The sequence below is a fragment of the Barbus barbus genome (assembly GCF_936440315.1).
Source record: "Barbus barbus genome assembly, chromosome: 28".
NCBI classification, from domain to species: domain Eukaryota; kingdom Metazoa; phylum Chordata; class Actinopteri; order Cypriniformes; family Cyprinidae; genus Barbus; species Barbus barbus.
This window is the reverse complement of record NC_136756.1, coordinates 21,424,870-21,452,597: the sequence shown is the minus strand read 5'-3', so window position 1 is coordinate 21,452,597 and position 27,728 is coordinate 21,424,870. Positions and strand designations below refer to the sequence as shown.

The window sequence follows — 27,728 nt, the reverse complement described above, 5'->3', positions numbered from 1 at the left end:
TCTATTACACAATATGTCTTAAATTATTTGTTGCTGTGTGGTGATGAATCTCATCTCTGTCGTGGCTTGTTTATCTGAGGAGGTTGTACAGAACTGTTTTAGCTGTATAAATGCAAATTATTATTCCATTTCATTTTATTATTGAAATGGCTCGAGATCAACTTCACTATTCACATGCATCCAGTTTGTTCCCGATTGGTCCCTCCCCTTGCAGCACTATTTATTCATTGGCACTTCGAGCTGTCAATCAAAGCAGGGACGCATGTTTTGCTTTTCGGAATTGATGCTGTAGAAAACTCATAAAATTGCTGCTGAAACAGGAGAGAGGATGCGGTCGGTAAGAACACATTTATCAGCCTGTTGGACGCAGAAGTTGAGAGTCATCATCAATCAGTCAAAATATCCTCTCTTTCTCGCTTTGGAGGGTTTAAATAGGTAGGCTATGCTTTAAAATTATTCTACAACATATGAAAACATTAAATATTCAGTGTGTTAGGCTATAAAAAGATTATTGTCTGTATAACGTGTTGCTTCAGAGTCCTTTGAGAGCTGAAAGAGTTTGTTCATTCAAGTGAAGTTCAAGTTCATGATCCTTCATCTCACAGGTACAAGAAGCGATAAGGACTATTATTGTATGGGGACTGACATGCACACTTGGAAGTCAGAGGTCCAGATGCAGAAATCTGCCGCGCTTATTGGGATGGTCAGTCATCAGACAGATTTCACCGAGCTCACTTTCTCCATGTTCAGCAGTAAAACAGACATCTGCCCGAAACGCGTCCCTGCTGACGGCTGTGGCTCGAATCCCGCCTCGCTCCAGATGCGCTGCGGATCTGAAGATCTCAAACTCCACGCGCATCACACCTCCAAACACCTTCACTGTTTCACCATGTCCCCCGGAGAGGGTATGTACCTGCGGACTTTTGTCTTTACGGGTGTATATTTTTTTAACCATTTTTTTTCTGGGATTTTGCAGTCTTAACCTGGTTTATGGATTAAAATGAACCCAGCTATGGCTAAGCATAATTAAGAATGCAAATATAAAATAGCAATAAAAATATTTAGCATTAAAATAAATTTAGCTTACTGTAACGTTTAATTGAACATGTCAGTCTGAACAACAGAGCCTAAAGACATTAGTTTTTGGAAACCTTTAATGGTTTTAAAATATAGCCTATATTAAGAACAAGTTTAAAATAAATGAATTTATAATAAATAAAAATATAAATAGATTTTAAAAACTAAAAATGAATGAGGCTACATGTATTGGATGTATTAATTAATTTAGTTGCAAAGCAGCCAGATATAGCCTACTTTAAAACTCAGACAGAGTTTTATATTTGCCGAAGAAAATTTAGTTAATGCAGATCTGTTCCTTTCAGGGAAAGTTTATACACTCTTTAGCTTACCTGTTTCAAACTGACATCTATATATGGTGATATATTAGAGTGTGTAATAATATGTGGGCATAATTTACAATAACGTCTAAGCGCAAAAGAAAAATTGTGCACATCGTCATGGCGCGGTGTATTTTGCCACAATTCGACACCGTTCCTTCTTGCTAGAGGTTATCGTGTCTTGACAAAGTTAAATGTGTCGCGGAAATCCTAGTAACGCGACCTTTTAAAAAATAAAATAGTTAAATAACACTCATTAATCTCGGACGGTTTGTCTTTTGACAAAATACTTGATTGCGTTAAGTAGACTACATTAATTCATTATTATATCCCTTAATGGGATAGTTCACCCACAAATTAATGTTCTGTTATCATTCTCACCTCCATATTGTTCCAAACTTTACTTCAATACTTTTGTGGAACATCTTGTTTCATACACAAAAAGTGAATAGTAACTGAGGCTGTCATTCAGCCTAACATCTTCTGTGCTCCTCAAAAGACAGACAGTCATACAGGTTTACCCATACAGCATGAGGCTGAGTAAAGGAGAATACATGATATTGCACTGGGAGATCACTGTAGGCAAAACATAAAGAGTGATTCTGTAGTCTCATTCATTAAGTCACAAAATCAACTTCATACTTGCATCTTACCTCGCTATTTTCATTGGAGAAAGAACACACATTCTATTGATTATACTCTTCAGTATATGCATAAATGTGCTTAGATGTATGTGACACTCTTATCACAAGTCATGCATCCCTCAAGAACAGGGCTCTCTGGTATTGGACTAGGGTGGTCACCCTGTTTAGATGATGCTACAATGGCGTGGGATTGCGGGGGTTGGCAAAGCTAACCGCTTACTTCAGCTTATGATTATACAAATTTGACTTATATTAGTAATCATACCTTGTCACAAAAGAGAGTCAGAGGGTTTGATTATGACGTTTGCCTGACAAATTCAAGCCAAATGTTTGTCTCAGCATTTATGAGTCCACAACCCGCCCCCGTCCCAAGTGAATCATTTCAATGTCTCGCAGATGTATTTGACAGAATGGAGCACTGATAGTTTAGTTATGCCTATTTGAGCATCATAATTTACATACTGGAAAGGAATGGAATGGACTTTTGTGCAATGTTTTGAAGTAAGCAGTGTGTTGCGTGATCTTGTTGACATGTTTCAGAGAACAGGTTACAGATATTATCTCACTTGTTTCACACATGAAATGATTTAAAAATGTTAAATAAAAGAATATCACTGCGTTCAAACATTGATTATATGATTCTGCATTCATCTGTGAGTCTGTTTCTGAATATGGAGCACAGTTCAGCCGTTAAAAATAGTCGTTGAGCAGGTGCTCATTTCAACTGCAGTGGCAGAATATGCTTGATTGTACAGTAAATGAAGTGATGTGGAAGAAAATGTACAAGTACTTAAACTTACCTTACCTATAAGTCCTACCTATTTTTGAAAATGGTGATTTTTGTTTTTCTGAAGAAGCATACTATTTTTCACCCATTATTGTTGCAGTTTTTTTAGTTGGCACATAGCGCTGCAGCTAATTTTCAGGTCTCAGTTAAGGATTTTTATCCATTCTGGCCAGTTGTCGGATTTATACTTATGCATGTCTACTTTTTTAAATGAGGCAAAAGTAAAAAAAATATATATATGTGTGTATATGTACATATATGTCTGAAACCAGTATACGGCATGTGCTATACTAAATGCTGCTGTTTTCATTGTAAATTAAGCCATTTAAGTTTATATTTCTAAGACACTTATTTAATTATGGAATTGTTTTGTAGCCAAGTAGTTTCAAGCTCTTATTTAGACAAAGTTTTTTTGAAATGCCATGTTATCATACAAGATAAAGTGATCTGGGTGATGCCTTTAATGCAGCAGCATTCGCATTATACCATACAATTCAGCAAGATCATGAGAAAGTTATGGCCATGCAACCAGTGAGCTGGCAAGGCATCGCAAATCTACATGATGAACATCCTAAGAACGCAGCAATTGTTCAATGGGGCAAAATCTGTCTACCATGCCTAATTAAATTGTTCTTTGGCGTTCTGTGTCCTGGATAAGTCAACTACTGATCTGTGGTGCACTGGTAAATATAGTTGGATAATTTTTCATTGAATCAACACATTTCCAATTTCTGAGCTGATTTCATCCCATTAAGTTACCTTAAAAACTGCAGTGTCATTTTTCAGTAAATTAAATTATGATATCAGAGTTGCTGTGATTATCCATGCTTGTGTTTTTTTCTTTAAACACAAGGTAATACTTAGTATTCACAGACAAACTCCCACGTCGAAGTGTTGATTCAGCGCATGAAAAAATGAGTAATTGACTCTAAAGGGAGTCACTGGTATAGTGTTTCGGGTTTCTATGGCAACGCGTGTACTCCCACACACATATACAAACTCAGCACCGTTTGGTCACTCTGTAAAATGTGGCATTTGAACTCATTGTTGAATTCCTACAGCTTGATGAAGTTTCTTGTGCTTGCTTGACTGATAATCAGTATGTCTCAGAATGTGTGGTGCGGTGCTGCCATTATTGTCTGTTTAAAAAAGTCTTAAAACCCTCAGATTGATCAGATTTAGAAGTTCTCATTCAGGTGATTTATAGGTGGATGCTTTATATACAACAACTGGCTTTATTGCCTCCTGTAAACATGTGTTGTCCACAAGATTGCTTTGTTTTAGTTGCTGTGGCTGATTGCACTCGAGTTTAAAAAAATGTTGACGTCGGTGGTTTCATCACTGGTAAACCGTTGTGGGCTGCACAATTACCTGCTCTCGCCTGAGCATTTTTCGTTCGTGTCTCTGGTCTTTGGGCTTTCTCTCTCACACTTACACACACTTGATCTCTATGCAGTTGTGCTCTCACTCTCACACATCCTCCTCAAATGCGGCCCACGTCTTTTGGGGAACTCCTATGACATCAGAATGAGGCATGGATAAATTGATTGTGTGGGGAAACTGTAATGTTTGCAGCTTGTTCCATTGATTCACAAAGTCCTCATAATCAATGTGCAGTGCTAGTTCATCCTGGTCAATGACATCACTGAGCAAACCTTTAACAAGTGAACATTTTTCAGCGTCAGTCACCGAGCCATTGAGAGCCAGCTTGCTGTAATGGAAGCCATTGAATCATTTCTCACAAACAGGTCTCTAGAGGACCGTCTCGAGTGTTGCTTCAGCTTCATTTGGTTGGGAGTTTACGAGCTTATTTTTGAGAGAAAGATGCGGTCGGTGAGGCATAATCTGCGGAAAAAGTCTGAAAAAGTTTTATAATCTAATCAAGTAGCTTTTGATGAAAGCTGCTCTTGTGGTTTTAGAAGATTACAGCATCTGCCGCTCAATCATTATGGTTTGGGATCATTCGTTGTTGTTTTTCAAATAATATGTAAAACCTCAACCTACTTAATCAATCCTAAGGTAAAACATTCAGACGTCGACGACCTTTATTGCTGGTTGGATTATAACTACAATTTAGGCTTTTTATGGCACCTGTGATGTCATAGCTATGTCCAGTTTTGTTTTATTTATGCTTGTGGGATGTGTAATAGCAAGATAAAGAAACGGCCTGAATCATCCTTCATTTCAAGGGCACCCTCGCCCTGCCAATACAACGCTCAAACCAATAATTCTGTAAAAAAAAATATTATCTGGTTTAAATAAGTGTCGCAATATCGCTGGAATACCAGAGGAAATGTGCTCTGGACCTGGGCTTAAACGGAGGAAAAACAGAATTGGCTCCGATGTGTCATCATAAAATATATTTTTAGCTTGGACCATGTTTTGAGAATCACTCATAAAAATGCGCCCACACTCTCCAACCTTTTTTCCCTCTTGCTTTTTGATATAGGGGTCGAATTCCTGCCTCATGTGAAATGGATCTGATTGTTTTGCCTATTCGCTCTGTCTCCCTGACTCCGTACTGAGATGAAGGGGCTACTCTCTCTCGGCCTTTGCCAGGGGGACATGCCACAGCTAACCGCACATCTACATGGGCCGAATTACTCATGCATTTTTAGACGGCAGCAACTGCGTCTCCAGACTTCTCAGCGCGTGTGACCGTGCACGCGGGTGGTTTTTTGATTTACATTTCGTCAGTGGCACTTGCTGTTCTTGGCTCAGTGCTCGTTTGTTCCATCAAAGAAAAATCCTCTTTGTGGCGGCATTGATCGCGAGGCCTAAAGCGGACACGATGGCCCTGGCTTCCTGTAGTGGGACGCTGCAAGATGGCTAGGTGCCTGTGACCCTTTGTATCCACTGTTGATTTAGTGTTAAAGGTGACGGATGGCGATCGACACCCCGCTGGTCTTTGTACCAATACAGCTGTTTTTTCCTACTCCACCCAGTTCACTTGCCTGTTTAATAGAACATAAATATGGATACCAAAACCAGTGCCAAGTTCCCTGGTGGGTCTTTTATTAGAATAAGTATTATTCTTTTATAACGAGAAATACCACAAAGATTACAGCAGATTCTCGGGACAAACAGAATTTGGCCCCACAAACTGCCCTTAATTTATACAGAGGACATAGTGAATGTAGACAGATTCATAAGGCATTTTCTGCCAGTCCTTAGACCTTCTTATTTACAAGTCTGGGCACGTCAACCGTCCAATCGAGCACTGGCTTCATCCGAGTGGTCAAAAACAAATGCGCAAACATTTATTCCTTCATTAGCAGAGAGCAGAAATCATTCCAGTAGGCACGGTTATATCCTCTCTGTTGTTCGGTAGTTTCATCGTGCCAGGAAGCTGCCATGGGGCAGTGCCCATTCGGTCTGCGTTCTGATTGGCTGGAATGACCCTTGAGGACTATGAAATACATTATAAAGTCTAATAGTGCAGTTTATATACTTTATTGCTGGTTGTTAATAAAGCGCAGGGTTCTGGAAGAATTAGTTATTCTCTCGTCCTCTAGTGATCCAACAGCAACCGAGTGTAATATTACATTACGCTCAGGGATTTCTGACGGCTAATAACCTGACATGGGCCCTGAATGCAGATTGTTTAGAATGAAAACACTTCACTTTTATTAACAGATCTGGATTATGTGATGGGAGCCATTCGTCTTTAAAATCATTGAAGGCTGTAAATTTTATATATACATACTGTTGTGCGTGTAACGATGGTTGAGAAGGGAACGCTAGTAAGATGAAAAACCTTTGTGCTTTTATTGTTTTTCATTGCCTTTTTGTCTAGTGAAGTTCTTCTACGTACAGCCACAGAAATAACATTTCACCGCCTTCCTAGCTGAGCATGTGTCAAGTAAACTTGACCTTTTGCAAAAAAAGAAACTGACAGACATTAATAAATATTCCAAAAAAGACCGTTTGCTGTGAGCACATAAAAATACCTCATTATGTCCTAATTTTCTTCAACAAAATTTTTGTGAATACCATTATTTCCTAACAATGATTCTTTTGCATCATTGAATCAGAAATGTAAAGCAACCAATGTAGTCCAGCTCCTGAATTAATAACTTGTATGTTACTTTTCTTGAATCAAAAACATACAGTGCAATCAGTTGTTCACCCAATGATTAGTGTGCACTGATTAATCGATTATTTAAGATTAAGTAATTGTGCAATGATTAGTGTGCCTTTAAGTGGCACTATTGTGTTGTAAAGAGAGAAAATGGGTAAAGATGTTTTTTGAGTTGAGCAGCTGATATAAACTTGCAGCTCATAAATAAAATACACAATATAACTACAGTGACCAGGTTTTTTCTGAATTTTTGAAGCCAGACATTTACACAGTGTAGTCCAGAATACATTACTTATACAGTGTGTGCTGTTGTTTTTAATGGCTCAAAAACATACAGCACAACCAGTATAGTCCAGTATAATATAATATAAATAGTACAGTATAATCAGACTACGCTGACAATGTGTTGTTAAGGATACAATTATTTGTAATAAAAATAATAATAAAATGAATAGTAAACTAAGTTTGTTTTGCTTTGTTTAATGTATTATAATAATCAGTTATTGGTCTTGCATTTGTTTACTACCTGTAAAAAGTCATTAAAATGTCATTAACATGTTGATAAACCTTTTGGGTGAACTGTTTTAAATGTATTTATTTATTATTGAAACTCACTTATTATTCATACATGAAATGCCATTTTTCTCAAATAGTTATTTCTTAAAACACTCTAAGAATTGTTATGGATAATTCAATTCTCTTCTCTACCTGTCACCGCATGTAGAACTTGCATTGTTTTTTTTTTAAATAATTGGTGATTAGTTCAGTCCATTAATTTGTGCAGCTTAACAGAAGCCTATATTGCAAAAAAAAAGAAAAAAAAAAGTGACTGGTAGGTTTACAGTGCATTTTCAGTGTGTTTCCTATAAATCCCGATCTATCTAGTCTTATTGCTGAAACTATACTCTCAGCACTGTGCTGTCCACTTTGACAGTGTGAATGCAGTTAATATGGATGCCAAATACTGTAAATATGCAGTTCAGATGTAGAATGTGTGACGGACCTTACAGTTTAACGCATAAAGAGAACCAAAATCCCTACTAAAGCATTTGCGATATGGTTGCAATAGCTCATGAGAAAGCAGAGCATGAGAGGAGAGAGATTAATGCGTCCCGGCCCTTTAGCAGGATGAGAGGAATTTGAGGAATGAATGTTGACTTCAGCTTTTTACAATTTGCACTGAGTTTGCTGACTTATCACCTACCACAAATATTTCACCCACTATTTCACCCTTTAAGCCCTCACCACAATCTCACAGATGAGTTTTCCAGGACTCGGCCTGTGCCAAACTTTCCACTGGAGTCACCCCTTTATGTGCATGTGTGTGTGTGCGAGAACATACTCATCATGCTGCAGCAAATGTACCATAAATGTTAAGATACTTCTCTAGTGTTGACATAGCATTTATTCCACTGTCAAACGTTCCATTAATATGAGAAATAAGACATCCCATTATGGCAGACTGCTCGATTTTTCTTTCAACCAGGCGTGTGCTTATAGAATGCATGCGAAAACCCTTTCTGGGTGCTAATCAATTTGACTATACCATCACTTTAGACACTTTAAGATATCTAAGGAACGCTACTGCTGGCAGTCAAAGACAAGAACATCACACTGGACAAATGGGAAGTACGCCCGGTGACCTCCAGGTCACATTTGTAAGGGACAGAGTGAGGAATCTGTGTTGAGGGCGTCTGTCACACGTAAGCTTCATGTCTCATGCACGGGTGTTTCTTATTGAACTAACACATGTGAGGGAGGTTAGACATTGCTGGATCTTATGGAAATGGAAGCGATGTGTGTGTGTGTGTGTGTTCAATATCTCCGTGGAGAAAGTGGAAACGAAAACAATCTCAGCCTAATCAGAACCAGGTCACTCTGTTGTCCAGGCCGCGCTTGACATTTACGGCCTTCCCTTGGCTCCACGCTTTACCATACAACTGATTTGCTAGTGCTCCTAAATCTACACATAAAGCAACGCCCGACTTCACAAGGTTCCTATTTAAAGAAAAAAGATGACACAGGCAGTGTCACTCGCGGTGTCTGACAAGAATATTCAGAGGAGAAAAAAAGAGAAATTCTGTCTGAAGCCGAGGAATGTTTAGCTCGTTTTGTCCTCGTTTTTTGCTGTTTACTTGATTCTTGCCCTGAAAAGTCAAATGGTGACTAATACCGGAAAAAAGGCGCTAGTGTTGTGAATGACCTAACTGCTTTGCTTTTTAAAAACTGAAATGAAGTAAAGCCGTATGAAAGCCCTGACAGCCAGGTGCAGTGGACTTGGCCAGCGATTTCACTTCTCAGGCCAACTGGAAAATGAGTCCCAGAATTTATCTGCACCCTTTTCCCTTGACAAATTATTTTATTGTTCCCGCACAGTTGGTTTGCATTTATTATTTTGGCTAATGATAGGTTAAGGCAGAGTGATCTGCCTTCGCTGTGTTATACTGCGAACGCACCCCAACTGGGCCTGTTGCCGCAATGACAAAGCATATTTGCTCTCTACGCTGACAGAAAGATCGATTGAGAGTTTAATGCTCGGGAACTTTTGGTAGAAAGATTCATCAAAAGGGATTTTCTGATCTGCGACATAAAGAAATTGCATTACGTTGCAACAATCTTGCCTCGGGATACCTGAAAACCTAACCTTCGTGCCCAAAGGTCACATCTTTCGTGGGGCTTAATTGGATTACAGGGCCGTTCATGTTGTAGGAATGTTCCTGCCTGGCGTAGATGGAGAGATATCAGCGTTATAACTGTCTGCTTACTGCACTCTACCTGACCCGAGCACAGTAGATGAGAGCTAGCCTGCTAATCTTTTGCAAATGCCGCTAGTCTCCAAGACCAGGCTTTCTCAAAGATGACCGAGTCAAAACAGCCCCTGTTTCTCAATGAGCCTTCGTCGAAAATATGTCTGAATCAAACAGTGACTAACACATACCTTCTGTCTGCGGGGTTACACTGCGAATGTGAGTGAGCCTTACCGGAGATGTTCGCGCTCATCTGGAGGCTCTGGTTTCTCTTTAGAATCGGCACAATTGTTTTCAAGGATGTTACAGAGTGGAGACAGTGGACTGCCTAGAGGATTGTATTGTCAAAACAAGTCTGTGAGCCTTTACAGTGATTGACGTCAAGAGAATTACCTAGAGAAAGTTATCCGTTAGCAATCATGGCTAATGATTTTTGTAAATTTTAATCCCTGTCATGTGACCTTTTAATAAAATGCGTCTATGGCTTTTTTATCGTTTTAAATATACGTTTTAGAAATTTGAATTGTAAATGTGGTATTCAAGAGATTTGAACTGTTTTATGACATTTGATAGATTTGTGTTTTTAAACTGCAGATTTTTTGTAGGTGAAATTAGCTGTAAATATTCAGATTCTAATGTTACAGCTTCAAGTTTTACATTAAGAAGAGATATGAAACTTTAAAATGATCATATTCATTACTCAAAAATTCAGATCATTCAAAAACTAGCTCAACAGAGCATTCTGGCCAGTCACACTGCTAGTAAAATCTTTAGTTCAACAATGAAACAACTTTAAAATTTGAATTCAAAGCTATATATATAAAATTAAATTTTGCGAAATTCGGATTTACAAAATGTAAATTTCAAATCTTTTGCCATTTAAGTAGCTCTGTAAATGGCATGTCAAAGGATGTGATATGTAATCTCTTCTGTTACAGTACTCTAAAAGTACTACTTTTTAATGTGTCAATGAAGGAAAATGGTGTAGTTACAGCTTCTACCAGCAGGGGCTGACAGGGCCATACTAACCAACTAGATCTTGATCACTTGATGTATCCATATAGATCTTGACATTTACTTTAGTATTTACGCCAAATCACTCATTAAACTAGCAATCCCGTCTCTGTAATGTTACAAGATGTTTTTACAAACATCCTATCAATGAAGCATATGGAGAGAAATGACGTTAGACATGCGGCTTCATTTCGAAGGCCTTTTTGGTTCTCCCACGCCCTCCTCCTCTGTTTCTTGAATGCCTCTGCGATTGGAAGCACGGAGCTTTCTAAACATGTTTCTCATTCCAATTCACCAGATCACTGCCAACCACACATCTTGAAAAGGACTTTGAGTTGTATTTTCATATGTTCTCTTTGTTTACATGGGGTTAGCCACATCTTCAGATCACTTTGTGCCTTAATTGACTCCATATAGTTTTGACTTGACTCCAGTGACAAATAGGATTGTCTTTGAGGATTACTTGATGGCCAGCAAAGAAAGACTTGCGCAATAGCTTTCGATGTACATGTTTTGGATGTTGTACATGCTTTCTCCTCATTATCTCAGTGACTCGTTTTGCTTGCTTGTACTTTCTGATAAAGCGCACATTACGCCAGAACGCTTAATGTTAAAAGCCGTTAAAATGATAAATGAGTGATTCTTTGATAAATGGGTTCAAAATGCTTGCAGAACACAAACTGTTCAGTGAGTTAATATTTTTAACTAGATGTGCCACTGTGAAATAAGTTCTTTCTTTCTTTTACTCCTTAAAAAGTTAGTTTTAAAAGTCAAATCACGCACACGACCTTGGCTGAACAAACAGCAGTCCACATAAAGGAAATACATGACATATTTTTAGACCAAATCAAATCACTCCAAGGCAAAATGCGGTCAGCTATAGGACGAACGACACTAACTACTGTAAAATATCTTGGTTTGTAACATGTCATCTATAGGCTTATTAGACTTGCCGATAGACTGGCATGCCGAGTTGACCACCGGCTGGACGTCAAATCGCGTTTGTACAGTTTGTAGAAGCCAGCTTTCTACAAGCCTCAGGAGTTCTGAAAGCAGGAACAAAGTCCAATAATTGGCTAGCAAATCATTAGGATATGTACACTACTGCCAGCCAAAACTCACTCGTTTAAGAGCACATAAAAAAGACCGTAGGAACCCACCATGGACCCATTTTTAACATGTTTGTATTAGCGATGATGTAAAATGGCAAGAATTCATATTTCGCCTCAAATTTCGAGTTGTTTTTTCTCGCAAAGGAAACAAATATTTGCATTTCAAAGCTCTTTCAGAGTGAAATAAAAAACAAACTCTTTATGGGTTTGGAGTCTTTTTTGGAAAAGTCCGGGGATGAAATGAATATGATTTCATGAACACACGGCTGATGCCAGGTTGTGTGAAAATGCTGGTGTTAAGTCATGCTTACAGCCCTGAGAGGAAATAAAGATCCACAAAACACTAGCTGACTGACTTGCAGCACTGTTTATGATACATTAGCCAAACTCTGCAGCTCTGGATCAGGAATCGAACCGTGAACTTGTTAGTTGAGCCATAACTCAAGGCATTTTGTTGTAATGACGTTGTTTACCACTTGTAGTCAAGTAAAAGATGGCTATCAAGCAAGCAGAAAAAACACCCACTGAATGCACAGGGAGAATAGGTTTGCTCTTAAACCACGCTGATGGTGGGCCCTTCTCCTTAGCTGGATATGACACGCTGTCTGCATAAATACCCCTTTATTTACCACCTTCCCCTACATCACTGGACTAATATTGAAAGAATTTCCATTAAAATCACCCCATGATGCCCTGCTTTTTTATGCATCCCGCCCCTGCTTTGCTTTTTTTCGGTTCTTCAGCCCTCATTTCTCAAACCGGCAGTCGGTGTGTTATTCCTGACCAGGGGCTCCTGTGTTGACGGATGCCCTACCTTCTCTTCTCCTCTCTGGGGACGTCTGCATTGTGAGGGCCCCGTTTGATGTGTGATGATGTATATTGTCTGCTGATCTGTCCCTTCTTGGGTTACCAGGGGCCTGAGTGGGACAGGAGTTGTGGGGGAGCTATAAAAGGGGGTCGGTTTAGAGCGATCCTTTGGTTTTTGAGGATGATACCCCACAAAACAAAAAAGAGTCACATTGTTTTGCCCACTTCCGTTCACGGATATGTGTGGTTTGAAACTCTATGCAGGTTGAGGGTGATGGAAAAACATAGGCATCCCTGTGAATGTATTCTGAGAATATGAAATGTGTTTGTTAGGTCCCCTTGTGCTTATTTCTAAATTTCACAAGTCAGTTATTTTACATATTAAACATTGGGTTGTTTAATTATACAATAATATTTCTATATCAATTTGTCTGCATCATTTAAACACCTTATTCGGAAAACTGACTCTATAGAATATGCATTTAGAGTACCGTTTAAAAGTTTGTTTTTTAAATGACAATAACAATATAAAACTTTTTTTTTATTATTGAAAAAGGGTGCATTAAATATAAGTACTAATATATACTATTATGTATTTTATATTATTTATACATTTATATTTATTTAATTGAATTATATATATATATATATATATATATATATATATATATATATAAATCTTCTCATTTTCAATTTAATATATATATTCTTATATACCCCAAACTTTTAGTGTATAACTTTTAGTGTTATGGTAGTGTATATTTAATTACTGTATATAATAGCTTTGTGTGACCGGATTATTGAATCAGTGAGCTGAAGTCTTCAAACTGATCAGTCTGATTCATGAATGGATCATTCAGACCTGTTTTGTGAACAGAATCAACTGATTCATTGAAAAGACCCAAATTTCAAAAATGATTTGTGAAAGAATCAGACATCGTTTCTTCTCCCATATATGCACAAACGCTACTGTACAGCTTCTCAAGAGTCATTCCTTCCTTTTAGGATGCCTTAATAGTGGTTCTTTAAACCTTGTAATTGCATAGAGAAAAGCATGCAAAATTACCTTTACATTTTCTCCTTGTGTGATCCGTGAGAGAAATTCATGTGGGTTTAGAATGCCAAAAAACTTGTTAGTGAAATATTCCTTTGACCAAAATCTGGATCTTAATTGGAAAATTATGTTCTTGTAAACACGGTTATTGATTTTGAGCTCTCTGATGCAATATTCATATTAGAAAGAATCAAGAGTCAGCATGGACTCAATTTTGACAGTTATATTTATTTGCAAAGTTGTCTCGGGTTGAATTACTCTATTGTGTTCTTCAAAGCCCGAAACCGGACTTCAACAGTCTTAACCATGGCCATGATGCTTGACTGAGAGAGAGCTTTGATAGAGACTAAGTTAGTTTACCAGTGCAGAGTACAGCCAGCTCTGTCATCTGCTGTGAATTTGCAGATAACATTTGTTTGGGGATATCAGCAGGGATTATGTTCTTGTTTCAGCTTGGACTGGTCATCTCAGCACACTGTAGTAGGAAAGCATAGGGCTTGAAGCGGGAAACATGAAACAAGCTGAATAATCAAATAAAAATAAAAGCTTTTCCTTCTCTGCCCCTGTTGTCAAAGCAAATCATGGCTCCTAAAAAAAGTCTTCAGAAAATATGTTGGAGCCAAGTCATTTCTTAATCAACAAGACAAGTCAGTGTGTGAGTCTGGTAGTAAGATTTTATCCCGATCCCTGCCAGAGACTTCAAAGCTAGACCAATTATACCGATTGCTTTGAACGTCTTATTCTGAAAGAAAGCTTCCATTATTATTTCCTCCATTAAAACAACCATAACAAAAAAATATGAAATGAAATACGATACTCTGTTGTGTTCCTCACGTAACCATCTGGTTTTACCATCTTAAAACAAAAGATCCCGTAGAGAATTGCACTGCGTAGAAAACGATATAATTGTTGTCAAACATTGTTCGATTTACGACTCAATTACAAGCACTTCTGTCATTAAACTGCAACTGTCAAGGGGTTTCCAAAATAATTCTTGCCCCTCACAATCATATGTGTAAACCATGATAAATTAGAATAATATATTTAAAATAGAAGTCCTTTGTAACATTATCAGTGTCTTGAATGTAACAATGTATGAATACAGTCTTTAGCTTCAGACAAGTGTACTAGCATTTGGAAAGAGGATATGCAATGTGTGCTTGTGAGGTTCCACTCATGTTTTGCGGTTGAATTTGGCCACTGTCCTTTGAGTGGAACTTCCTGCCATCTGCATTCAATCGAATTCTCTGACAGTTTCAGGCTTGCTTGTAAATATTGGATGCAGCCTAAAGGGAACGCCATACTCGGTAATGTTGTCACAGATCGGCCAGGCTCAATCACCAGTCAATCACAGCGCACTCCCTCATCTGAATTCTAATCACCTGCACATCATCAATGGCAATCATCCCGCACTCCTCAAATACTCACACCTCACAACACTCCAGTGTCCGGTCTCGTTCCTATGACGAGGACTAAATCCACTATAGCTATCATAGCTCTATGCTTGATACTTACCTGCTGTGTTCCATCCCAAGTGTCTTCCAGCGATCCCAAGTCTGTCAGCTCCCGAGTCTCGTCCTGATCAACTGTGTTGGTGAGGTGTGCACTTACTCCTCTTCCGTGTCTCCTGTTTGGAAAAAGATATTCAAGTTACCATCCCTCCTGAACACCGAAGAATCCTTGTATCATCACTTACCTGATTCATTCCACCACCTCAAGTCTGTCAATAAAACCCGTTCACATTACGTCACTCAATCTGTGTCCTACTTCTGTAACAAATGTGGGCCAATGTGACAGTGACAGGACAGCCATCGACTCCATATTGGTTGCTTTGTTATTGGCCGATTTTGACAATTTGCCTTTAATTTCAAGCTTATAGGACGGCTGAGAGTACATAGTAAAACTCCGTATTTATTGGAAATGGCGTGCTGACCATTAGCTGTCATACCGTAGGAATGCTCCAAATGAAAATATTAGCCTTGACTCATACAATACAGGAATTTGTGCTTAGAACATTGGATACCGTACAAGACTGCATTTCACTTTTAATTACAAAGGCAGTTTTCATAATAAGGATTATGCGAGAACTTTATTAAGTCACAACCTTGACAGGCTGATTTAGTGTGAAAAGATATTTTGCAGATGGAATTAATTTCACATAATCTTTGCAGGGAATACTATTTAAATAGTATTTAAATATGACTTCACAGTGGAAAAAGAGACACCAAAGCATTTCGCTTAAGAAAAGCTCTATTTCTGTTCAAACATGGCCTGTTTGTCTTGTCTCAAAGCTTAGAATAACTAAATAGTCGCATGCGCACATATTTCTACATACGTTGCACACATGCACACACACAAAACAGAAGCAATGTAATGCAACCCATACAGTTTCACTGCAGCAGTATTACAGGACCTTTGAGGTCCCAAAGTTTTTTACAGAGCCCCAAAGAGCCGTCAAGATCCCATAAAAGCCAGAACAGCAGCCTGTGATGAGGAAGCTCGAGTCTTAATGTTAAAGCTGTACGTTTTTACAGCACAAGACACAGGAATGTACTGTAGCCCCGTGCTACTGACACATTTCCATTGTAATCAGCCCCAGTATTTCACACTCTATAGATTTAAGTGGGCCTGATGTAAAATCCTTTCCAGTAACCTCATCCTCTACATTGACCGTAAAACGAGAACTTTATTTGTGAACCCGTTTCTTACTACTGTTTGTTGTAAAACAGGTTTGCTCTTGTTCTGTTTTTACATTGCATTATTTTTAAGGGGACATGACGTGATTTAGTTTTTCTAAGACAATAGAATTAAATAGAACAATATAAAATAATTTTAGTTGACTGATTGCTCTTTGAATTATGGAAGCATATTTCCTCCATGGAATAAAACAATAAAAAAGGGAATTGCAACCATTTATATCACAATTCTGAGCTGCAAAAAACGAATTGCAAGATATAAAAAAACTTCAGAATTCTGACTTTTTTGGTTGAAATTCCAAGTATACATCTTGCAAGTCTGAATTTGTTTCGCAGTTTTAACTTTTTTCACAAAAAGTCTACATTTTACAATTGCTTTTTCCTTGAATTCTGAGTTTACGTCTTCAGTTTTTTTTTGTTCCTGCCACAGAATAAAAAATAAAAAAGGTAACTGCCACTTTTGTTAGCATCCTGACTTTTTTCTTGCAAATTCAGACTTTTCTCCTCAGAATTGCGAGTTTATATCTCACAATTCTAACTTTATATCTCACGATTCTGACTTTTTTTTTCTCACAACTCAAAATTGTGAGATATAAAGTCAGAATTGTGAGTTTAAAAGTCGCAATACCTTTGATTGATTTATTTGCTTATTTATTTACAAGATCCCATATTGAAGCTAATGTCTCATTAGACTCTAAACCTCTTCCACGAGACTTTAGCTCTGGAAACAAGCCCACAATATAAAGTTGACCAACCTTGCTTCAGCAAAAATGACACATTAACATGGGCATCAGATGATGGTGACCGGGTCTGAGATTTTTGAGAATGATCATGATCACAATGACTGAAGATAATGATCATAATGGCAGCATTGAAGATGACTGTTGATTTTGAAAAAGACCTAAATCCTTGTGGCTTTAGACAGTTTTAAAAGTAATTTAGGTGGCAGGAGTTGCATTGTATATTATTTGATTTGATGAGAGCGTATCCATTACAAACGGAAAAGCTGGAGCCACGAACCCCATCTCTGGCACAATGGGTACCGCCAAAGCTCTGCCAGGTTCTCCAGCACCACCCTGACCCAGCCTCACCCGCGACTTACTGGAAACCAAAGCGATGGTGGTCCAGATCCACCCACGTCAGTCCACAGAGGACAGACTCACAGGCTCCTCCAGTGACAGCCAGTCACCAGCAGGTGGTGACATGCCCAAGTGGAACCCAGTAATTAGAATAAAGGTATGGAAGAACATCCAACAACTGATCATGATGTCTGGAAGCACGTCCAGAAGTTTGTCACTAGCCTGATCACAGGCAGGACTGATTGTCTTTTGCTTCTTCTTTTTTTGCCTAGGTGTGTGTGTGCTTTACAGTTCTGAAATGGCCGTGTAATGCTTTAATCACTTTGAGGCTTGATTTATAAGGTTCTCTTGTCCAAGCTTGCGGTTTAGTCATTGAACCGTAGGAGTAGTGCAGGCAGTGTTTTGTGTTTGTTTGTGTTCAGTAGTCTGCGGTCAGTTCGGACTGTTTTAGGAGCCGAGGCTATTACGAAATCAGTGGCCAGCTGCGTCTGTCCCTCTCACGAGCAAACGATTTATCTTCTTTTGTTTGATGAACTCTTGTGCGGATATAATGTTACAGCAGATCTTTAAGCTTGAGATTTATAAATTAATTTTGTTTGTGCAACTGAAAGTAAAACCTTTCATGTGGTTACAAAAGAGAAGATCTTTGCTGTGCTGTAAATAGTTCCTTTAAGGAATAGCTCACCCACAAATAAAAATTCTGTTATAATTTAGTCAGCGTCCATGTTGTTCCAAACCCATAAGCTTTTTTTTTTTTGGGGGGGGGGGGGGGGGGGGGGGGGGGGGGCATGGAGGTCTTTTGCATACAATAAATCATGACGAAAAAGGACAAATGAACTCCAAATGACTATGTTTTTATACTTTCATTGTGCTTTATTTGATTATTTTTTACAATTAGAACTTGATAGACATTGTCATTATGAACTGTACCCCACAGAAAAAAAAGACATGAGTAAATTATGAATACTAATTACCTTTTAATTAATTTTAGTATTTCTAATAAATGTACTTAGTTTTATAGGTTTTACACATAAAAAATAATATATATAAAATATTTTATTCTGCATAGTTTAGTGCCATTGATATGTTTAATTGAAATACTATTGTATTTTTATTAATATTTTTTAATTAGTTTTCATTTTTTACAATTTTCTGTTTTAATTTTATTATAAACTTTATTGTAATTTTGTTTGTCATTTTTATTAGTTTTAAAAAATATCTATATGGTTTTTATTATTCATTTCATATTATTCATTAAATTTTTTGTTATTTCATATTTTTATTTATTAGTTATTTTGGTATTTCAACTTAGCAACTGGCTAAAATGAATTATGTTTATTTTTTATTTGTTTAGTTAACATTTATTTCATATCAAATCAAGGATTTTTTTCTTTAATAGTTTTAACGATAATAACCCTGACACAAGAGTGGTTTCTCCATAAAATGGCCATCATATTCTTTGCTTTTGGTGTATCTTGTTTCCCTTGACATGAAACACTGGCTGAAGAATATATTTTTGCTAAAAGTGACATTTTTGACTTTAGAAGTGAAACACAAACCAAGATTTGTCTTCATACAGAAACTGGCATAACAAACCAATTTCATCCTCATGAAAAACCTGGTATGGTGGTACCAATAATCCAGCAAGAAAAACAAAGTCATTTTGGGCCTTCGTAATTTAATCGAGCCCCCCCCCCCACCCCCTGTTGCAGGGCCAGGCACCTGTTTAAGGGAACCTTTCCCCAGACTTTGTTATTTTTCATTTTGTTGTACCCTCAGGTTTTCAATCAAATCTTCATTACTAAGCAAACAAATTATTTCCGGGTCTGTGTGGAGACACAAGTATAGACATGAGTTATGAGATTTAAACATGGAAAAGGCTCTCATCTGTAATATGTAACATCTGCACAGGACAGTCATGTTGAAGAGTGCAAGAAAATCCAGTATAAGGTCCACTGCTCAGGAGTCTGCTGACCTGGTCTCTGAATGAAAAAAAAGAGAGGAGAGGACATAGGACCATTGAAAGGAAAGCAAAAGAAAGCAAGAGAGCAGTTTATATTTTTCTGAAGAAATGTGACATTTTTGGCACTATAATAGAAGTCTGTACACTCAAAAATCATTAGGCCTTTTTTAAGATTTAAGCAATTTGATTTATAGTATAATTGCATCAAATCAAATTGAATGAACCTTAAGTATTTGATGGAATTCTACTATTAATTAGATTGCGTCAATCATAAAAACAGAAGTTAAATTTAGCTTTAAAATGGACAAAACTGAAATTACTATACATTCATAAATTTATGTTTGTTTTCATAGCCTTGGAAGGGAACAGAATGTGGACAGGATTTGGAGTAATCTTTTTTTAATGTATACAGGAAATAAAACTTTAATTAATCAAAGACCGTTTTTGGAGGTTGCAAGGTGGTATGCTCCCCAAGCCTTTATAATGTCACCTGATACAAGTCTGATTTTTTTTGTTCATTTTATGGTCCACCAGGTAAAACTGCATGTCAGATCCTTTAGAAAATATTAAAGCTTCTTTCCTCAACAAGCCGCATGATTTGAGGTATGCCAGATGTAAACATTTAATCCCTAACCCCAAGTATGAACACTAGTAATAGTTATGCCCACCTTAACTAGCCCCACTAATGAGTTAATAAGGCCGAAAAAGAGCAGCAAATGTAAGAGGAAGAGTGCATCAGGGAGTTCTGATCGTTATTAACTGTTTAAGTGTGGATGCTATGATTTATGGTTCTAAAGTGACCTGACTAGAAACGTCACAGCGCATTTCCAGATGCATCTATCTTGTGGTTTTGGCAGCTTGTTGTTCTGTAGACTTACATCTTTGACGTGCATTAGAGTTGATACACATACGTGCACTGGCACACATGCGCATATGCACAGCCCTCTCCCATCCTCTCTGAAGCCCCGTCTTGTTCTGCAGTATTCCTGCGTCTTCGGACATCTGCTTTCCATTGCCAGCATCTCTGAAGACTTGAAAACATTAAATGCTGGCACAAGCTCGGTCTCACTCCAGCACTTAATGCTGCACTTAGGTGACTTGAAAGGCAGGAGGCGAGAATTGTAGAAAATGAAGTGTCACCGAAATAAAAAATCACCTAAGATTACCACCAATTACATTTAATAATGGCTGACCCATCTGCTGATCAGATGCAGGGAGTCCCCGTGGTCCAGTGGTGGGGTTATGGGGTAGGGGGGGGTTGCACTGTGTCTTCTCCTCCTGTATATTGCTGTAAAGCAGTGATTCTAAGTAGCTTTTCATGACTCCAGTTTTGATTTTGGACATCAAGTGGAAATTTGGCCTCAAACTAGTTTATCAAACAAAATATCAACAAAAATATTCATAAAATCAAATGCTGAATATTTACATGTGCAGCTATAACCTGGGTTGCGTTCAGCCCTGAAAAAACGGTGCAAAACGTTTATTAAACGGAAACGGTGATGCGTTGAACACCCTGTTCTGATGACGCAAGTGTTGTAACTGTGGCAGCTGAGAAGGCCATTCTTTCTTTTTGAAGAATTTTCGGAGCCTGATGAAATCGGTATAAATACGTGTTTAATAGCCTACTGCAAAATACGCTCGATGTTACAGTCACTGCCCTTGCCGTCCAGAATAAAAGAGTTTCAATCGAGTGAAGGGATTTGTGGAAACTGTGGTTCCTAATTATTGTGATCCAACCTTTGCCTCGCACTTCTTACCTCCAAGACTGTGTTATGATCTATATGACCTTATTATTTTTATTGTGAGTATTAGGCTTATCATTATTCCTGATCACTGTTGTTGTGCTATGATAGTGTAATATTTACCATTATATAATCAGAGGAGCATAGAAAAGTTTATGAAAGTGTCACTCCACAATACAATAGCAAAATATATAAATATGTATAGTATTTTTATGTTACATTAATCAGTGTCTAGCAAACGTCTTCTAATATCTTCAATTGTTGCGCATACCGAGCTGCAGCGGACACATATTAAATGACTTCACTTGGACCCATTGTGCGAGCTGTCTCTTTAATACTGCATGGTTTATATACATGTTGCTGCTGATTGGGCTGACATTTTTGACACACACCCACCAAACAAGAGAAAACGTATCTCAAACCCCGTTGCACACGTTTCCAGAAAACATGTCGTTCGACCCGGAAACCGTAGCAGAACGTTGGGCACCGGTGTGAGCCTGAACGTGCCCCTGATAACTCTGGCATACTAGAAACATATGTTTACATTAGATTTTCAATCTTTTCAATATTTTTGTGGAAACCATGATTTAGTTATTCTTTCTTTCTTTCTTTCTTTCTTTCTTTCTTTCTTTCTTTCTTTCTTTCTTTCTTTCTTTCTTTCTTTCTTTCTTTCTTTCTTTTTTTTCAGGATTCTTTGATGAATAGAAAGTTCAAAAGAACAGAATTTATTTGAAATAGTAGTCTTTTGTAACATTACAATTAGAAAAGGTATTTTCTGCTATACTGGTATTCTCTGCTTAATATAACTATGATTCATTCAGTCATTCTTACAAGATTCTTTGATGAATAGAAAGTTCAAAAGAACAGGATTTACTTGAAATAGTCAACTTTTGTAACATTATAAATGTTTTCATTTAAAAAAAAAACTTACAAAAGCCTTACAAATCTTATTTTGTTTTTAAATCTGACCCTAAACTTCTGAACTGCAGTGTAGAATTTTTTTTAATTTTATTTATTATAATTAATTTTTCTATACCTCACTTGATAAAACAACAGTTTTTAACCTGACCTTTCACTTTGTTGGAATGTAACTGATGCACGTTCACACTCATACGCTGAAAATATGCAAAGTGAGCATGACAAATTGACAGTTTTCTAAATTTATATTAAAAATGTGATCTACAAATCAAATATTGTGTCATTAATTTCCCAAAATATTTTGTATCTCAATTAACCAAATGACAGATGAATTTGCACCAGATAAAGCAGAGCTTGATAGGAAGCAGAGACTCTGATGTCAACAAAATATATGGGAAGTGTTTTCTGTTCCTCTTTAAAAGTTGACAAGTCTGAATGAGATGGATATATAGCATGGGAGTGTTTGTCATATAAAACAGCTTTGTTATTTGCCCAGAGTCTAAAAGCCTTGTTCTTTTGTACACGTGAAACGAGGATGACAATGGAAGTGTTTTTCAGCTCTGTGATGGTGTTCTTGTTTTTTTGTGAATGAGGCCAGCACACCAGTCTGGTCTTCATCACGGAGCTCTGCTTTGCCCTCAGGTGTTATTGGCACTGCACTGCAGTGATCTCACACCCAAGATTGTCATTCCTTAATAGCTTCTGAATGCTTGCAAACCTGCTCCCTCCTTTACCCTCGCTTACATTTGGTCAACGATCAGAGATCTTCTAAGAGAGCTGGAGAAACATCCTCTCTGTGTTCTGTCTATCCTCCAGGTATAGATGAGAGCCAATGTGTTCTTCATCCTTCATCCATCTCAGTTTGATTTCACTGTGTGAGATACAGACAAAAAGTCCGGGAGAAAAAGCTTGTTTGGAGCTATCTATTGGGAAAGGGAAGTGGTGTGTGGCCAAGTATGGTGACCCATACTTGGGAATTTGTGTTCTGCATTTAACCCATCCAAGTGTACACACAGTAATGAACATACACCCGGAGCAGTGGGCAGCCAATGCTGCGGCGCCTGGGGAGCAGTTGGGGGTTCGGTGCCTTGCTCAAGGGTCTCACCTCAGTCGTGGTATTGAAGGTGGAGAGAGTGCTGGTTATTCACTACCCCCACCGACAAACCCTGCCGGACCTGAGACTCAAACCCACAAGCTTCTGGTTACAAGTCCAACTCTCGATCCATTAGGCCACGACTGCCCCTTGTGTATATATTGTGTATACTGTATATATCAAGACTTTTTATGACGTATCATGTCTGCATCTGGATAGGTGACATAAAGCATTGCTGTGCATAATTATATTATATTATATACTTGTAAAATATATTTGATTTTCAAATGGCACTTTCATAGAGTATTAAATATTTATTTATTTATTTATTTTTTTTGAAAAATGCAGTTTAGTATTGTGGCAGATTTCTATGGTCTCTATCAATGAAAAGTGGGATAAAATCCTTAAACGATATTTTATAATACAAGCAAACATAAATTCAGTCATGTATCTGATGATTCCAATGTTTTAAGTACAAGTAGGCTGTGGGTAGGCTCTCTCTCTTTCTTTTTTTCTCTCTTTTTCTCTTGTCCCAGCTTTCACAACTGGAGCTTTCACAGACTCCCACCTTCTGACCAAAACCAAGTGCAATACCCAGAAGTGAATTACCATTGCAAATTCAATATAAATCCAATCTAACATTCTGTCCAAGTTTCCAAATGTGGAGGAGCTTCTCTTATGCAGCCTTGCCGTGACTAATTCTGTTAATGTAACAAAGCATCATATCTTTAAACCTCTCCCATAATTGTCTCCGTATAGAGCAAGGCTTTTAATGCAAACTTGGATCTGAATTGATGTAACTTGGCAGCACTTTTTTGGATTTGGACAATACATTAAAAGAAGCATATGGAGTGTGAAGTATTCTGATACTGAGCCATTTGCCTCATCTTCTGCAGGTTGGATGTGCACATTTCTGTGTTGCACAAGCGCGTCGATTGGGGACAATCATCTAAACTCCAGTCATCACCTTCAGCAAAGGCATTTCATCTGCTATTCATGATCATTTTTATGCTTGTAATCAAAAGTGCCTCAAAGATTCTACTTTTATTTTGAAACAAAAAAGCTTATTTGTGTTTTCTGTTCCTCATGGTTTGCTTAAATAGCTATTTTGGGGGTTAAAGGGTCTTAGCTAAATGGCTTACAGCAAAACTGTTTTCACAAGCTGCCTCTTGTGGCAAGAATTGCATCCCAGATATGATATTGAGCAATTTTGAAAATCTGTAAAACAGATTTGTGTTTAAAATTCCTGTGGCTTCTGGCTATATTCTCTCTGCACCTCACATCAGCAGTATAGTTTACCTCTTGAATTTGTGGTATTTGAAGATGTCTTGTGAAACCGATTATCAGTGTCACATACAGGAATCATGTCTAAAATAAGTTTAAGACATATAATTTCTATTTAACATGAGCTCACAGCATAGTAGCATGGTAAGGGACGAAAGAACAGGAGGACGTAATTAAAAGAATGTTAGTTTTAGTGTGAAACAAACTATTCCAATGTCATTGACAAACCTCTCAATCCTCTCCAGATGAAGCAAGAAAGCCCTGGCTTTAGCTCAGCGAGCAGTGATGTTATACACAAACACAGTTTGACATTCCAACAGTGGGATTTCTAAGCCAAGTAAAAACGATCCAAGATTTAATAAACAACCATTATTGTTCTTTGAAAACTAGAATGAATGTGAAAGTGTGTTTCTTCTGTTTATAGAGTTGAGTGGATCCAGCATGTGCTTTACAGGACCTGCGTGTCTTGTGACCTCCTTCTCCATCGTTTCTTTTTCTCTTTCTCTTGTTTCTTCTCACCTCTCAACACTCATTTCTTTGTTTCCCTCACAATTTTTTGCTTTATAGCAATTACTTGTCACCTTTTCATTTTGTGTACTTGGAAACAATATCTAACCGAACCTCCTTTGTCTTTGGTTTGGCTTTATCCACATGTTTAGATGCTGGTTTTGATCAGACTCCATTGGTTGTTGCATTATTAATATCATCATTGCGAGCAAATTAAATTTCTAAAATTGAGTTAGTAAAAAACTTGAATAATGCAGTTACCCACACTGGACTCAAAAAGAGTGTCAGCTTTCCTTCTGGAAATATTTTCAAACACTATGAAACCTTATTTATCTTTATTTTGATTACATTTGCTACATTCAGTTTAAGAGTTCTCCCTGTGCAATGACATTGACTGTGTCTCACTGTTAAACTGAAGTACTCCAATGGGTTTAAAAGATTGGTGAATGGTTTTAAAAATCTGTAAATGTTAATATAGCTATTGTATTTTCCACCTATTTCAGTGAATGGAGGATGTCTCTCATTCTGTTCAGAGAAGCAAAGCACTCCTGAGCTGACAGCAGAAGAAGGAACCTTGCTGCGCTGTGGACAGAACCTGCCAGTTCAGCCTGGAGCCCAGTACCACCACAGCAGCCACTGTGAACCGCCCACACAGAACCTTCACCTGCAGGAAAGCCCCCACCGAGACGCCAGGTGAGACAGCACAACACTTGTACTGATCAATAAGAATAGTTGCCATCTGAGAACTTTTTATGTCTATAAAAGTGACTGAATGTGCTATTAAAAATGAACATTTGCTAGGTATAATGTTATTCCATTCAACTGTGACTTGGAAATGAGCTAATAATCTACTACAGATCTGATGTACATTACATTGACTGTTTATTTGATGAAATTCTGAAAGATCTTACTATTTTGTGACATGACAACCAGCAATTCCTCCTCTTCCTACTTACACTACCATTCAAAAGTTTGGGGTCAGTGAGATTTATTTATTAATTTATTTATTGGTTGGAAAGAAATTAATGCTTTTATTAAGCAAGATAGCATTAATTTGTTTAAAAGCAGGTCGCAGGGACTTGGACCATCCGAGCAGTGGTGGCGGCCCAGCATTTATTTTTAAATGTGACAGTAAAGACATTTATAGATTTACAAAAGATTTATAAAAACAGATATTTATATTTCAAATAAATGTTGTTCTTTTGAACTTTCTATTTATCAAAGAATCCTGAAAAATTTGGTTAATTTGTTTCAGCATATTAAAATGATTTCTGAAAGATCATGTGATACCGAAGACTGGAGTAATGGCTGCTGAAAATTCAGCTTTGCACTCATTTTAAAATATATTAAAATAGAAAATAGTTATTTTAAATTGTCATATTATATCACTATATTACTGTTTTTACTCTATTTTTGATCAAATATATACAGCCTCGGTGAGCATAAGAAACGTCTGTCAAAATAATCTTACTGATCCTTAACTTTTAAATGGTAACTTTTAAATTAGTACCATTATTACTGAAAAAAACAAACAAGTATTTGCTTTTTGTTCTCCGAGACGTCCAGGATTAGCAGTTCATGTGAGTAGGATCTAGTAAAGTGCATGTAAAGCATTTAAGATTGCAATTTTATAGTCCTACTAATTACATTAGAGATATAAACACATATCTGCAATGCAAATAAAGTAGGTTGTTTAATAAAGCTTTAATGCAGTGCAGAACAAGTCAAACAAGCTAGTTAAACACTGCAGTACTGATGGCTCTTCTTGGCTGCGTTTGTTTTTTAAACGGCTAGGAAAAGAGACTGCCGTTGGTTTCTGTTGGCTTCTGTGTAGCCGCAGTACAGTTGAAACCCATCGTTTCAGCGAGGGACGCTATCCAAAGTGCTTTCACTCAAACATGCCATCCAACTCTCCCAATACTGTCTCTGAATGTCACTGCTTCAGCCAAACAGGAAGTGGTGAGCCTGAATGGAGCGACTCATGACAAACTTGAGGCTTCGGCTCAGCCAGCGCGCTAGCATTAGCGGTTTCCCGCACCAAGTGAAAAGGGAACTTAGACAAAATCTTTCATAGGCTGCTAGGACAGAGGGCCCTTCTCACATCATCCCAGAGCTTTGCACACAAATCCATAATGAGCAAACTGACAGGAATTATTATGTGGAAGATCACAGCGACGCACTGGGAAATATGACCCCCATTCAAGGGGGGGGCAAAGATTCCCACTATAATGGGGAGTATTGTAAACACAGAGCGTTTAGAGGCCCACCATTATACCACCAAAACCAGGTGACTTCTATTTAGCTCACATGTAGGCTTCGGTTAACTCCTATTGTGTCATCAAAGCCTGTCATATGCTGAGTATGACAGCCTGCCTGTATTCATCTCTCTCTTTTCTTATTTTTAAATACCCATTCATAACTATAGTTCAGGCCAAATTTCCTGCATCATTTATTCATGGAATTGCTCATGAGCATTTGTGGTGGATCTAATCAGTGTTTAAAATACACCACAGTGAAAACCCATCCAATGGCTGTTTCCTGAGAGAGAGAGAGAGAGAGAGAGAGTGGAACATAAAAAGTAGCTTCTGATCAGCACAAACCAAACATTATAACCTAATAAGATTCAGTAAGGGTTTACAAAATGAATCTCCAATCGCATCGCTTTTGGTCAAACATTGTCAGTGTTAACAGAGATGTTTGAGAGTGCAGGTCTGCCAGGACTGGAGCACAGAGCTCGTCTGTTCCTTTGGTGTCTGACAGTGCAGAGTTGGAAGTGCTTTGAGACGTCCTGGCCTTTATCTTT

General features: G+C 37.8%; 1 protein-coding gene across 1 annotated transcript in view; it reads left to right on the top strand.

The window, feature by feature from the left end:
* Nucleotides 1-249: 249 nt before the first annotated feature.
* glis1b (GLIS family zinc finger 1b) overlaps nt 250-27,728 on the top strand; it is a 70,070-nt gene continuing 42,591 nt past the window's right edge. The window contains exons 1-3 of the mRNA XM_079382579.1: nt 250-435; nt 606-905; nt 25,429-25,618. Of these exons, the coding sequence (XP_079238705.1) occupies nt 635-905; nt 25,429-25,618 (461 nt within the window). The 5' untranslated portion in view covers nt 250-435; nt 606-634. The remainder of the gene's footprint in view (nt 436-605; nt 906-25,428; nt 25,619-27,728) is intronic.